At 43.7% G+C, this 15,628-nt stretch overlaps 2 protein-coding genes across 6 annotated transcripts in view; both read left to right on the top strand.

Moving 5' to 3' along the window:
* The window catches only part of LOC307038210 (uncharacterized protein), a 28,217-nt gene extending 15,495 nt beyond the window's left edge, over window positions 1-12,722 (top strand). For all 3 annotated transcript variants that reach the window (XM_079679536.1, XM_079679537.1, XM_079679538.1), the window contains exons 4-10: window positions 2,557-2,628; window positions 4,312-5,271; window positions 6,347-6,466; window positions 9,020-9,048; window positions 9,127-9,903; window positions 10,779-11,034; window positions 12,245-12,722. In XM_079679536.1, coding sequence (XP_079535662.1) covers window positions 2,557-2,628; window positions 4,312-5,271; window positions 6,347-6,466; window positions 9,020-9,048; window positions 9,127-9,903; window positions 10,779-11,034; window positions 12,245-12,388 — 2,358 coding nt within the window. In that variant the 3' untranslated portion in view covers window positions 12,389-12,722. The remainder of the gene's footprint in view (window positions 1-2,556; window positions 2,629-4,311; window positions 5,272-6,346; window positions 6,467-9,019; window positions 9,049-9,126; window positions 9,904-10,778; window positions 11,035-12,244) is intronic.
* A 1,020-nt stretch (window positions 12,723-13,742) lies between these two features.
* LOC307035305 (uncharacterized protein) lies at window positions 13,743-15,020 on the top strand. 3 transcript variants are annotated; one of them, XM_079674446.1, is made up of 3 exons: window positions 13,743-13,961; window positions 14,525-14,616; window positions 14,677-15,020. In XM_079674446.1, exons 1-3 carry the CDS (start codon window positions 13,828-13,830, stop codon window positions 14,907-14,909), a joined length of 459 nt encoding a protein of 152 aa, XP_079530572.1. In that variant the 5' UTR covers window positions 13,743-13,827; the 3' UTR covers window positions 14,910-15,020. The 3 variants fall into 3 exon arrangements, with proteins under 3 accessions (XP_079530572.1, XP_079530571.1, XP_079530570.1); XM_079674445.1 differs by having other exon boundaries at window positions 14,525-14,626; window positions 14,675-15,020; XM_079674444.1 differs by having other exon boundaries at window positions 14,525-15,020.
* Window positions 15,021-15,628: the final 608 nt, after the last annotated feature.

The following is a 15,628-nucleotide window of genomic DNA, read 5'->3' as shown; positions in this document are numbered from 1 at the left end:
CCTTTATAGCCCAACATTAGCCACCTTTAGCTTAGCGGAGGTGACGTGAAGTCATGTGACCGTGCTGTAGTTCCTTTATAGCCCAACATTAGCCACCTTTAGCTTAGCGGTGGTGACGTGAAGTCATGTGACTGTGCTGTAGTTCCTTTATAGCCCAACATTAGCCACCTTTAGCTTAGCGGTGGTGACGTGAAGTCATGTGACCGTGCTGTAGTTCCTTTATAGCCCAACATTAGCCACCTTTAGCTTAGCGGTGGTGACGTGAAGTCATGTGACCGTGCTGTAGTTCCTTTATAGCCTAATGTTAGCTTTTTACTTCAGAAATCATAAAGTGAGTTTGACCTGCTGAACTAAACGTGAAAGTATCATGAATGTTTGTTTGACACAGAGATTATTTTTTTCAATAATCCAAAATCACATGGAGAAATCCCATTGGCTTTTTATGGAGGGTCCACTCCAGAAATATTTCATTCCTGCACCACTCTATGATGACTAAATGTAGTTAGTTCAATTCCACAACTAGTACATCAAGGTTGGCGGTTATGCTCAGACACACTGACCCGCGGCCGTCCTTTGCTTTGATGAAACTACCAAACCCCAGCAGTGAATTTCAGCCTTTTACTCTCGCCCCCTCCTCTCTGCACTCTGTGACTGGGTTTAATCCAGGATTCGCTGCCTGCTTTGGCGTGAGCTCAGACTTCGGCTCAGCTGCTCGTCCCTTTGATCCCAGTGAGGAAATCCACTTAGATTTACTAATCTAGAGCTAGAAAACACACGTCTGATGGATGTGGAGCAGGAGGGACGCTTCAGAAACTGAAACATGTCCGCCTGTGACTGCCTGTGCAGATTCATGAATAATAAGGGAAACTATCAAATAAGACTCAAACCGCACTTTTTTTGTTGACAATCCAAACAATTTATGGACATTTTAGTTTGAGAAAGGCCAATATGGAGCTCTTTTTTTTTACTTTCATCACATCTAAGGTCACAAGATAGTAACTATACAGCCTGCAGACTCACTGACCTTTCATTTTGAAATCACAGTTGGCACTTTTTGTGTTTGTCACTTCAAAAAGAGACGAAAATTGGCCACAAGATGACAAAAAAAGATGCCAAAAGATTTAAAAGAGACCTAAAAATGACCTTAAAGAGAGGCAAAAGAACTACAAAAAGACACAAGTCAACTAAAGAGAGGAATGATGTCAACAAAGAGATATCAAACATCCACAAAAAAGTAAAAAACCTCTACAAAAGGTCACAAATCCACCACTAGGGGACCCAGAGTGACCACAGTGAGGCCCACTGACCTTGAATCGAAAACCCATGACAAGAATGTGACCGTGCACTCTTTACGTTTCCCACCTCTCGTCAGGAGGAGATATTATTAACGCTGTGACATCCTGTCTGGACACAAAGATGCAGACAGAAACTCACATTCCTCTCATGCTCAGACTCACAGAAACTCATGCTCAGACCAGAAGGGCTCGGATGTTAGGAAACGTTTGGACTGTTTTTGGTATTTTAAGCATCTCTGAAAGCACCGGGGCATGATGATCAGTTTAAAATATATTCATTTAAAAGGTGTCGTTTGGGAAATACACTCATTTCTTTTCTTGCGTGGAGTGAGAAAGCCAGCTGTCCGTTAGCTTAGCTTAGCATAAGGACTGGGAAACAGCTAGTCTTTGCTCATCAATAAAACACATTATTAATTTGTTTTAGGTGTACTTAAAGGTCCCATGTCGTGCTTTTCCGGTTCTCACCCGTCCCCTTGTGTGTTATGAAGGTTGTTCTGCATGTAAACGGTCTGCAGAGTCAAAACCCTCAAAGTACACCCTGTAGTGAGTAAAACTCTAACACAGAGAAGACCTGTCTGCTGCCCCAGAACGCCTCGTTGGACATTTCTCTTTTTCCATTGTTTACTTCCTGGGTACAGTGACGTGCCCATACCTAAATGGACCAATCTGTGGAGCCGTTACGTTAAGACTTCCTCACACACACTTCCACACACACACACTTCCACACACACACACTTCCACACACACACACACACACACACACACACACACACTCCCAGCCAGACTGCGGGTGTGTGTGTGTGTTCGGGCTGGTTTCGGCCTGGGTTTCGCTGTCTCACAGACGGCCACTGGGCTCACAGGGAGGGGGGGGCAGGAGCTCCAACAAGCCGTGTAGGACTGAGAGTGAATACACAGACTATACAGAGATGCTGTTTGAGAAACCAATGTGAGTTTGGAACAATGAACAATAAAGATCTATTCTAGTAGACCTCAACAATGGAATTATGATCAGTAGAAATGGCCATGGCACGGAACCTTTGAGATGCTTCTACTATATCATATGTATATATATTAAAGGACATACTAGTGGGAAACCCCCCAAAGAAGAGCCGAATCTAGTAGAGCTGATCCAATAAGTCTTCTTGACTTAATTGTACTCCAGTATACTCTTTGGGCATAATGGATGACCAATTACTTTGGATGTGTGTTGTTTGTTTTTTAGAATTCTTTATAAATAATTGAATATGTTTGGATCCCTCAGAGCACTCTGAAGAGGAAGAGCCTGCGATCTTCATCCAGCCGAGCGGAGAAGAGGCTCTCTCAGCAGATCGAGGTTTGATACGTTTCTTATTTAAATATGCAAATGTTGTGGCAAAGCAGTTTGAATCTATTTGTTGTTGTTTGAACACTATTGTCCTTCTAAGATAAGATGATAACATGTACTTTACTGATCGCAAGTTGGGACATTTTTTATGTAGAAGTAAGTATAAATATGGAAAATAAATTAAAGCCGCATGTTGCGTTGGGTCGTCACAATCTGAAAGCAGAGCCCAGTCTGCTCTGATTGGTTAGCTGGCCGGCTCTGTTGTGATTGGTCAACGGCTTGGATAGATGTTGTAGTGGCAATTTCTTATATTACTTTATATGGTAAAACCAAATGATGATATGACACTGAGAAATGGTTTGGTCAACTCGACCTGTTGTTCACACGGTAGCTTCCTGCCAAGGTCGTACTTGAACAATGCGGCTCTTGTTTCTTATGAGAGCCTTGATAACAGTCAGGAGGAAGTGTTATCTCTTTTCGTCTGCACAGCAACAGTCCTCTATAAATCACACACACACATTAGCCTCTTTGTCCACTCCTGCAAACGACTCTGTACTGTGCATGACCTGTACCTGCAAGCTTGTATAAAGAACTACTAACCCAACTTTGATTTGCATCGAACCAACTTTATTATTTGTATTACATCTCCAGATTGTTGACGCGTGAACGTTTCCACACCAATGTCCCGCCCCTCAGCCTATCACGTACAATGTGTTGGAGCGCTAGCCAATAGGAGCTGTAGAGAAACTCCATCTTGAGGAAACACAGGGATTTTAACCTTTAGAGACCGTGCATTAAAACCTACAGAACAGGAGAGGGAACACCCTAAGACAGCATAATAGGGCCTCTTTAACGCATATTAAAATAATTGCTAAACCCTTAATGTTGCAGTAAATGTATTTATCCTGATATCTTTTATTGTTAAACCCTTAAAAGGTAGGGTAGGTAAGAACGGAGAAAGCAGCTCGAGTGCGCTAGAATTTGAAAGTACGTCGCCGAAAAAAATCGACTTCCTCACAGAGCCCCTCCTCCAACACACACGAACGCGCACATGACCAATGAGGGCACGAGATAAGTTTGTGCACAGATGGAAGGCTGACAGGCAGGTAGGCCATCCAGTTACTTTAGCCGGGCTCAGATGATTGGTCGAGCTTTTTACAGCGCCACGGCTTCCACAGATGATATTTATTTAATGGATTTGTTGTCAAAGCACTTCAGATATTCATTGCTATCGGGATGTTCAGAGCATTTCGTGGAATATAACAACAAGTGTATCTCGAGCCGGTTTCTCAAACTTACCTACCCCACCTTTAAGTAAAAAAAATGACCCTATTCACCTGTAGTGTCTCGCCTTAAAGAACAATGGGACATATATGTCACTTTTCAAATATTTGAAACTAGGGGGGGGGGTTACTCGTCTGAAATATGTTCTAGGTGGTCTATTTAGTCTAAATGATGTTCCCCTTAATGTCCCCAAAAGTAGAAATGGGTTTTTACAGCGCCACGGCTTCCACAGATGACCTTTATTGTCAAAGCACTTCAGATATTCATTGCTATCGGGATGTTAAGAGCATTCTATGGAATATAACAACAAGTGTTTCTGAAGTGAATTACCTACTCCACCTTTAATGTTGCAGTCACTATATCTATCCCCCTCGTCTGACTCATATATCCTTTATTGTTTCGCTTCAGGACGACAGCGCTGATCTCCGCTGCCAGCTGCACTTTGCCAAAGAGGAATTATCTCTGATGTGCAAGAAGCTCTCCAAGCTGGTGTCGGAGAGCGAGGTCCTTCGGGAGGAGCTCTGCAGATATCAATCACCGGAGGGCCGTGAAACCTCCGCTCACAGCAGGGAGGCCGAGGTCAAAGTTCACCTGAGGCTGGTGGAGGAGGAGGCCACGCTGCTGAGCCGACGCATCGTGGAGCTGGACGTGGAGAACCGAGGACTGAGGGCGGAGATGAGCGACATGAGGGAGAGAACAGGCAGAGGGGGCGAGGAAGAGGAGGAGATGGCGTGGAAGGAAAGAGAGGGGCGTTTGAAGCGGGGAGAGGACGGTCGAAGCGACGTGGAGAATATTCAGATTACACGAGAGGGTCCTGTGGGAGGGGAGTGGGACCCCGCAGACGCTCAGGACAACCACAAAGCCCCCGACAGACGAGGGACGATGAAGGAACATGAACGTCTTCTGGCTCTCAGGGATCATTGCTGCATGCTGGGCTCGGCCATCTTGCTCATGACGCCAAAGAACAGCCGCCCGTCCTCTACCTGTACTCCTCACACGGAGGACTTCGACATGAAGAGTTTTTACGATGCGTTGGAGCTTCTGCAGAACATGCTGTTGGCTTTCATCGGACACGTGGAGACGCTTCTGTCAGCGGAAGGTTTGGGGAAAAAGGATGCTTGGGATTCCCAGACGTTATCTTTTCTCTGCGGGGACTTTGAGATCCAAGAGTCTCAAAGTCAGCAGGAGTTCGTGGAAGATCTCCGCACCTCGGAGGTTAAGGAGAGGGAAACACTAACGAGACGATCCACGTGTTTCCAGTTGGATCTGATGCAAAGCTGCGGGGACCCGAAGATGCGACTGTCCCTTCAGATTCTGAGGATCCTCCATCAGTGGTGCCAAGTCAAAGGACAGGAGGAGGGGAGCCAGGTAGTCCTTCTCTCCTTCTGCAGAAGTAGACAACATGTGTCCTCTCTTCTTCATGTCTCTTCTACATCAACATGTGTCCCCTCTTCTTCATGTCTCTTCTACATCAACATGTGTCCCCTCTTCTTCATGTCTCTTCTACATCAACATGTGTCCCCTCTTCTTCATGTCTCTTCTACATCAACATGTGTCCCCTCTTCTTCATGTCTCTTCTACATCAACATGTGTCCTCTCTTCTTCATGTCTCTTCTACATCAACATGTGTCCCCTCTTCTACATGTCTCTTCTACATCAACATGTGTCCCCTCTTCTCCATGTCTCTTCTACATCAACATGTGTCCCCTCTTCTTCATGTCTCTTCTACATCAACATGTGTCCCTTCTTCTTCATGTCTCTTCTACATCAACATGTGTCCCCTCTTCTCCATGTCTCTTCTACATCAACATGTGTCCCCTCTTCTTTATGTCTCTTCTACATCAACATGTGTCCCCTCTTCTTCATGTCTCTTCTACATCAACATGTGTCCCCTCTTCTCCATGTCTCTTCTACATCAGCATGTGTCCCCTCTTCTTCATGTCTCTTCTACATCATCATGTGTCCCCTCTTCTTCATGTCTCTTCTACATCAACATGTGTCCCCTCTTCTCCATGTCTCTTCTACATCAACACGTGTCCCCTCTTCTTCATGTCTCTTGAATGTCATAACAATGTTTTGTCTTGTGTAACCATTAGCCAATCAGCAACCAAGGTAAACCCCCCCCCCCCCCCCCCCCCCCCTTATCACCTGAATCTCCTCCTAGAGCTCCATTGAGTTCTTTGTAACCAAATCTCTCTCAGAGGGGCGTGGGGAGGGGCTCCTTATTTTCATCTAAAGTAACAGACAGAGAATCAGCACTTTGGAAACAGGGCTGAAACAGAGGGGATTATGGGTAATGCTGCAATGATCTGTTTGGTGTTCCAGCCAATCAGAGACAGGCTCTGGATATATCTGAGACCTGTGATATGTTGATGACAAACAGTATAATAGGAAACCTCTAAGTCAGCACATTGTCTCTAAATATATCGTTTTTTCTTTACAGGGTACCGACAGAACCAGGTCTGTGCTGCAGGGTCTTCTTCAGGACCTCGCTGCAGAGCTTCAGGACGAGCTGATTGATCTGGACGGCGAGGCGAAGGCGACACGCAGCAGGGCAGCCGAGGTAAACACACTGTGGACTCGGCAGGAGTGTGTTTCTCCTGCTGGGATCCGTAGAGCTCTCACGATGATCCGTCTCCCTGGCCTCGTCTCCCTCGGGCATCACGAAACAGACTCAGGACGGAGTATTTAGGCTAATCTCTCGTCGGGGCTGGAAGCCAAACGGGACAGGCGTGATCAGATCTGCTGCAGGAAAACACTCTGCATCGCACCGAGCAGGAGAAGTGAGAGCAGTGTGTCAAGCTGCAAAAGCAAAAGTTCAAATGCACGACAAAAAGTCAATTTCATCTCATATTTGAAATGTCGGCACTGTCGAGTCTTTTTCTTTCTTTGCACAGCACGACCAGATCAGGGCCGGATTTATTTCTTTGATGTGTGTTTTCCCTCCTTATTCCACTGACTGTAATCCTTCTTGAGGCACATTTAATATGCCACGAGTCTTCAGTCTGTACTAATGGTGGGTGGCTTCTCCATCAAAGTTCAAGAACAACAAGTCGTAACAAATGTTTGCAATATAAGTGGATAACAACGCACCTTAGGAACATGTCCACAGATGGTGGGACAGAGCTGTTGAAATGGCCGATATAACTGTAAACAGAATAGTCAGAAGTGCTAATAAATAGTTTATAACTACAGCTTTCACCCATTCTGGATTATGAGGTCGGGTTGCTGAAGATCTCCCGGACTTCCGGCGTTCCCGTTTAAATGTTGTTTTCGTGATTATTTCCCTGTAGATCGGCTTATCTTTTAGTTTGCATATTACAGGGTGTAGCCTTGATATCAACATCCATCTAAAAATATTTCTCATAAATCTCCAATAAATCAGAGTTGGCACTCTAATGATACGGACCAGCCAAAAATAACTAAAATAATCGTCAATGTAATGCTGGGTTTCTGGGTAAAGTCTTAGGATGTTTACAATGAAATGTAGTCGTAAAAAAGTCTTAAATTAGATTTAATACGTTTAAAAATAACTACGACTGTCGTGTTCTTCCATCGATTCAGTACGACGTGCATAATGTTCAGTGTTTCCCCTCGGATGGAGTCATAGCAGCGGTGCTAAGGCACGTGGGCCCAGCATAATGTGAGCGCGGAGCACGTGGAATTTTTTTGTGTGTGCACGTGCGAAGTGCGCCCCGCCAATTTGTTTCTATGTGTCAGCACAAGAAAGGCTCTTGAGGCCTAGTACCAGCTCCCTTGGTGAGATTTTAGGCAAGATTTTATGTGTAAAGAATAAATGAAAAATCTCTACAAAAGACAAATACACTGCAGAAACAGAAACGTATGGACATAGGTAATACACGTCAAAATGGCTTCAAATGTATTCAGTATTGTATGAACATGTTTGAATTGGGGGGTGGACGTCACATCCTCTAGGGGGGTCTGGGGGTATGCCCTCCCGGGAAGATTTTTTTTTTAACATTTTACAGTAAAATGCTTCAATCTGGTGCACTTTGAGCACACAATTACTAGAGACCTGATCTAGGGGGTACAACTCTAAAACGCCCATATGAAAAAGATCGGTTTACATTTTAATAATCAAATAAGTATGTGAACATAACCAATAACCTACCATAGCCAATAACAAATAAATGTAGCTTATTTTATTTTTGTTGTTCATTCATATCTTATTTTACCTAGTTAACCTAGCGCCCACCGTACAGGGCAAATGAAACGTGTAACCGGGGTGAAAAGGTGTTACATTTACTTAATTATGAATGTTGTTACATCAAGGCCGAACATTTGGATGAGCGCCAACGGCCCAAAAAGTTTTTTCCCTCCCAGAGCTACCAGCGCAGCGTCCCCCAGATCTGGCGCCCTAGGCGACCGCCTGTGTCGCCTATGCCAGTAACACAAATACTACAAATCCACATAACAAACAATCAAAAATGAAAATGGTCGCCACTTATTATTATTTTAAGAAAAAAAAAAAAAAGTACATTTTTTCTAGCAGCGGCGCTCATATTTCAGCAGCGGCGCGGCGCCGCCACTATTTGTATATAGGGGAAACACTGATGTTGGCTTGTTCACTATGTTAGTCGAGTACATCTTATCTTATTATCTTATTTGGCTATTCTTAATAACTCGACTTAAACTCCAACTGTACATTTATATTCAATTTAATATTGAATAATCAATTTGCACAGTAATATCCTGCATTATTGTTACTGGAAATGTGTATTTCCACATGTATATATATATATTTTTTAACTTTTTAATGCTATTTTATTTCTATTTCAGAAATATTTTGGACTGTTTATTTCTTATCTTAATTTCTCTTACGTACATTGCCTTGCCAATACAATTCCTATCCATCAATCTATCTACCTACCTACCTACCTACCTACCTACCTACCTACCTACCTACCTACCTACCTACCTACCTACCTACCTACCTACCTACCTACCTACCTACCTACCTACCTACCTACCTACCTACCTACCTACCTACCTACCTACCTACCTACCTACCTACCTACCTACCTACCTACCTACCTACCTACCTACCTACCTACCTACCTACTTACCTACCAACATGTTTTCTGTCTTTCCTCAGGGTGGCCTCTCTCACCATGAAGCTAACAGGTGAGTGTTGATCAAGCGTTCACATCTCTTTAGTCCCTAAAGTCCTCCAGTTCTGATCCATTCGTGTTTTTTTCACAGAACCTGCATCTCTAAAAGACTCAGGCGTCCGTTTACTCCACACGGCTGCAAGAAGAAGAAGAACTGGTGTTATCTAAGTCCGGATGCCGAGCAGCTGGACCGTGAAAACCCCGTGAAGACTTGGGATCACCTCATCATGCCGCGTAGCTTCCCAGACTTTGACCTCGAGGAGATATCTGCGGGGAGAAGCCACACCGCCCCGGAAAAGTCGACTCAACGCATCTACTTCAGCCCGCCGTCGGCACGAAGGGTCCATCAGGCTCAGCTGAAGCACAACCCCGAGTCCGTGACCTCCATCTCGCCCTGGTGCTCGAACCTCAGCGACGACATGAAGGAGATGACGGCAGGTTGGAGGTCGGATAGGAAGGCTCAGTACCAGGAGGTCGATGTTGCTTGTTCCGGCACTCAGACGACCAAGAAGCCGAAGATGGTGAGCGTCGCTCTGCAGACGGAGGGTGTGGTTAGCGTTAGGAGTCCGACTCGAGGCCTGAGCTCCTCTCTGGTCTCCAACCGATCGAACCACATCTCCACCTCGTTGGATGGAGTCCCGGGAAGAATCAGATCCACCGCATCGTCCTCTTCGCCAAAACTCTACCGGAGACACTCTACATCCGGAGTGTCTTCTTCCGCCAACTCCTCGTCTACTTCGTCCAGAGATCGAGGCCTGTGGAGCCCCAACTCGCAAAGCAACACCAGCCTCACGTGGACCAGACAAAAACCTGCATCAGGAAATAACCCCGGGGCCAAGCCTCCCACTAAACCTGCAGCCGGTAACAGGTACGCAGAGATGGCAAAAGTACACACATCCTTCACTCAAGTAGAAGTACAGATACTCGTGTTTAAAAATACTCTGGTGAAAGCAGAAGTACTGACTAAACTTCTTTACTCAAGTGAAAGTAAAGAGGCTTCGAAATGTCCTTCAGTAAAAAGTACCCATAACTAGCAGCTGTTTTAAAGAGTACCTGACCTCCCTTTATATTAATAGAACAATAATGTCATTGTTAGCTAATGAATGTTTCCATGGTGACCAACGGCAACATGACAACGTTTTCATTGGTCCCTCTTCTTTAGAGAAGACCAGGAAATGATGGATACACGGATCGTGTTCAAATCAATAGGCACGCAATGACTCTAAATAATAATGATCACGCCACCAAACACACATTCAGACTAAAGGAACCAGCCTGTTTGGGAAATGAGAGAAGTAGAAAGTACAGGTATTTGAGTTCAACATGTAAGAAGTAGAAAGTACAGGTATTTGTGTTCAACATGTAAGAAGTAGAAAGTACAGGTATTTGTGTTCAACATGTAAGAAGTAGAAAGTACAGGTATTTGTGTTCAACATGTAAGAAGTAGAAAGTACAGGTATTTGTGTTCAACATGTGAGAAGTAGAAAGTACAGGTATTTGTGTTCTAAATGTAAGAAGTAGAAAGTACAGGTATTTGAGTTCAACATGTAAGAAGTAGAAAGTACAGGTATTTGTGTTCAACATGTAAGAAGTAGAAAGTACAGGTATTTGGGTTCAAAATGTAAGAAGTAAAAGTAAAAAGTCTTCAGAAAAATAAGTAGTGGAGTAAAGTACTGATTCCAGAAAAATGTACTTAAGTACAGTAACAAAGTATTTGTACTCCACTACTTCCCACCTCTGCAGGTACGGCATGGTGACGGAGTTCCTGCGCAGGGTGAGCGGCCGGGTGGAGAAACCGGTGCCAGGGTTAGCGCAGAAGACGAAGACCGGGTTGAAAAACCTGGAGAGGATCCCAACGAGGCCTCCAGCCGCCGCCTCGCTGCACAGGAACGACAGCGTGACCCGGATCGTCAACCAGAGGTTCATGAAGCAGCGAGAAGAGAAAAGTGGCGGGATAAACCCCGGCGTCCGACAGAGTCCAAGCACCGGAACTTCAGAGGTGAGCAAAACAGTCATTTTCCGTGCTGTAGTTCCTTTATAGCCCAACGTTAGCCACCTTTAGCTTAGCGGTGGTGACGTGAAGTCATGTGACCGTGCTGTAGTTTCTTTATAGCCCAACATTAGCCACCTTTAGCTTAGCGGTGGTGACGTGAAGTCATGTGACCGTGCTGTAGTTCCTTTATAGCCCAACATTTAGCTTAGCGGTGGTGACGTGAAGTCATGTGACCGTGCTGTAGTTCCTTTATAGCCCAACATTAGCCTCCTTTAGCTTAGCGGTGGTGACCTGAAGTCATGTGACCGTGCTGTAGTTCCTTTATAGCCCAACATTAGCCACCTTTAGCTTAGCGGTGGTGACGTGAAGTCATGTGACCGTGCTGTAGTTCCTTTATAGCCCAACGTTAGCCTCCTTTAGCTTAGCGGTGGTGACCTGAAGTCATGTGACCGTGCTGTAGTTCCTTTATAGCCCAACATTAGCCACCTTTAGCTTAGCGGTGGTGACGTGAAGTCATGTGACCGTGCTGTAGTTCCTTTATAGCCCAACATTAGCCTCCTTTAGCTTAGCGGTGGTGACGTGAAGTCATGTGACCGTGCTTTAGTTCCTTTATAGCCCAACATTAGCCGCCTTTAGCTTAGCGGTGGTGACGTGAAGTCATGTGACCGTGCTGTAGTTCCTTTATAGCCCAACATTAGCCTCCTTTAGCTTAGCGGTGGTGACGTGAAGTCATGTGACCGTGCTTTAGTTCCTTTATAGCCCAACATTAGCCGCCTTTAGCTTAGCGGTGGTGACGTGAAGTCATGTGACCGTGCTGTAGTTCCTTTATAGCCCAACATTAGCCTCCTTTAGCTTAGCGGTGGTGACGTGAAGTCATGTGACCGTGCTGTAGGTCCTTTATAGCCCAACATTAGCCTCCTTTAGCTTAGCGGTGGTGACGTGAAGTCATGTGACCGTGCTGTAGTTCCTTTATAGCCCAACATTAGCCACCTTTAGCTTAGCGGTGGTGACGTGAAGTCATGTGACCGTGCTGTAGTTCCTTTATAGCCCAACATTAGCCACCTTTAGCTTAGCGGTGGTGACGTGAAGTCATGTGACCGTGCTGTTGTTCCTTTATAGACCAACATTAGCCACCTTTAGCTTAGCATTGGGGACAATGTTTGTGAACATCAAAACTTTATGAAAACATCTGTTTAATATATTTCTTTCTGACCAGGAGGGGAACTATGACTGCAGCTCCGGCGGCTCGTTGACTTTCTGCTTCGCTCGTCCGTCCCGCTCGTCTCAGAAACAAACTTTGAGTCAGAACAAACTGCAGAGACAGAGATTCTCCCCGCCATCGAGCGTCGCCGCTGACTGAATGAGAAACACGGAAACTTCTGGAAAACTGAGAGCGGGAAGGAAATTTAAATATAATATCAAAATGTAAACCTGCTTTTCTCAGGACGGTGGAACTGCGTGGGATGTTTTAGGAATTTTATCTCAGTATTTATGTTTTGTTTTGGTGCAATTTCTACTTGTATCTCTTTACAAATGGACAAATCTTCAATGGCAATGCATAACACAGTGTTTTCACTTTTTCGAAAACTGCTTTTGCACTTATATTGTAAACTGCAAATGTACTTTATATTATCCTTGTAGTATTTCATAGGGAGTAACCTCGTGTATTTATTGAATAAACATTTAACATCTGATTAACAGGATGAACTGTGACGTTATTCATCTTCATCGTGGATGGATAACTAAATGTCAGGGATCCTCTGGCCTTCACCTTCAAAATGTCTGATGAAATATCTTTGGGTGGCGCCTGGCAGCAGCTGTCTGTCACACAATAACACAGTGTCGAGTTTCTGCCACACACACACACACACACACACTTCGAATGGAACACCCTGATTCCCGTTTTATTTTGTATTTTAATGCAAAATAATTATGTATCATTATTTCAATTGTCTTTGTTACTTCTTTATTTTAATAGAGGGGGAGGGGTACACATATCAAAACGTTATCCTCCTATACTCTATTGTGAGTTGATTTGGATACAAGCGTCCTCTAAATGAAATTAAATGTAAAAGTATTTCTGATTAAAAGTGGATTATAAAATCGTGGCATTATAAGAAAATGCCTACATTTAATTCCAACACTAAGTCAATATAATTAGTTTAGATTTTTAGCATTATGATCTTGCACATTGAAAAACGTTATTTATATTGTTATCATTATTTTATGTGTTCTTTTTTTGTGTAGACTCAATTATATACAATAGATGTTTTTAATAAAAAATGGGTAAAAAGGAGAGCAGAAAGGGGGAAATGTTTGCTTTCTTTTATATAACTGGTTAATTTAGTGCATTTTGCAAACTGAAAACCAATAATTAAACTATTAAAGAATAACTTAAATTGCGCAACCTCTGAGAAATACTACTTGCATTTAAAGAATAAGAAAAATTCAAAAGTTACCAACAACGGGTGACAAACGGTTTTAATTCAGTTTTTTAACATGCAAACTTTATTATGAGTCCTGAAACTAAAAGAGAACATATTTCAATTTTTGTGTGTGTTTTTAAATATATTCCACGATCAAGAAATACCATTTTTAAACGACATTTATTTTTAAATTAAAATAAAGGGTGTGATTACACTCCCGCCCGGCAGGGGGCGCTGTATACTTTTATCTCCTCTTGTTTTCCTGCTTTAAAACGTTTGTCAGAGCGGAATGACAACAGAGCCAGGCTGCTGCACACAGACACCGGATTCTGATGAAGTATTATCACATATATTAAAGTTATTCACAGATTAAATGGAGCCGGTTTTCCTGAGGTTTCACTCGTTTGACTTTGAGTCTGATCAGAGGTTTCAGGAGGGACTAAAGGATTTAAATAAAACCTGCTTAGAGGAGAAACTGCTGCAGCTGAAACTCTTCTTCTACAACAGGTAGGAAACACCTGCGAGTACTCTCTCTAAGGACACACGTACAGCACTGTATTTATCTATTGGCTAAAATGTATTTAAATCCTTCATCTACCTTGGTGATTGGTGCATAACATATATATACAAATCTAAAATATAAGAGGCAAAGTAACGCAACATTTAAGAACTTAACTATCGAGAAGGAAACTACAATAACAATGAAAACTGCAGAGGAGAAGCTGTTCAGCGCCTGAGAGGAAATACCTGCATCTACTAAAGCACTGCCAATAAGTACACATGTATAGTACTGTCTTAATTACTGTATATATATATATATTACTGCTTCAGTTACTTCATACATTCAGATTTCTTCACTTGTAAGGAATCTACCTTGGTGTTTGGTGCTCAACAATATAAAATATAACAAATGAGAGGTGAGGCAATGCAACATTTAAGGACATAACTATAGAGAAAAAAGACCACACACACACACACACACACACACACACACACACACACACACACACACACACACACACACACACACACACACACACACCCTGACTAAAGGTGATGCTTGTCTGCAGGTGTGTGGAGCCCATCGACCGGACGAGATACAGAGAGTGGAGGAAACACCAGGACTCTGAGAACAGGGAGGAACAGAGAGGAGGAACATCTGCAGGAACATCAGGAGAAACATCTGGAGAACCTACAGGAACATCTACTACAGGAACATCTGGAGAACCTACAGGAACATCTGGAGAACCTACAGGAACATCTGCAGAACCAAGAGAAAGATCCACAGAAGCATCTGGAGAGACGGAGGAGAAGCAGCTCTCCTTTGCCGAGGTGATGCGATTCGTTCAGGCGGGACAGGAAGTGCCCGGAGCCGCCAAACTGGAAATAAAACCAACGAACAAGAGTCCCACTGCCTCTCAGATGGAGAGGAGGCTCAAACCCTGGGAGCCGTAAACAGTTTGAGTGACTTTGAACTTTAAAATCTGTATTTTTGTTATGAAGCGTGAACTTTTCCGACTCAATGACATGTAAATATTGTAAATAAAGATCAGTTACCAGGTGTCACCTCAGAATAATTATTTACCGACTAATAATTGAGCTTCTACTTTCCATTTGTATTTTACACGAGTGTTTCTGTCTCAAGCAACCTTACATTTCTACATTGAAGAGAAAATAAAGCAAATAAAATGACAAAGGCACACAAGATGAGTATTCAGAGACCAAATGACCCGTTAGACGCTTCAAACAAACGTGTTCTCCTTCAATCACGCCTCCATCTTAAACACATGCAGGTGTGACCCATGGATGTATACTAAGAACTGGATACAGCGTCAGAGGCGGGGTCTTGTTCTTTCCTATGAGAGCCGCTTATTGGCGCAGGAAGGCACTTTTGACAGAGCAAAATGTCACAGGTTACCCATCACGCCTAGCTGTTAGGGCAGAAGAACCTGTATGTGCGCTCACAGAGCATGCGCCCCTTAAGCCCCGCCCCCGGAGCTCCCACTCTCGGCTCAGTAGAATGAATGGAGACAGAAAATAAATCTAGATTCGGCTTTTAGTGCATTTTACAACTTTAAGGACCGAATGATTCTAATAAGGGCAATAACATAGTTCATACTGGGTAGTTTATTTAGTTTAAAAAAAAAGTATCCGCTGATTTACAGACGTCTCTT

This window comes from Notothenia rossii, assembly GCF_949606895.1.
Source record: "Notothenia rossii genome assembly, chromosome: 4".
NCBI lineage: Eukaryota > Metazoa > Chordata > Actinopteri > Perciformes > Nototheniidae > Notothenia > Notothenia rossii.
Note: the sequence above shows the minus strand (reverse complement) of the source record. Positions and strands in the feature narration are given on the sequence as shown.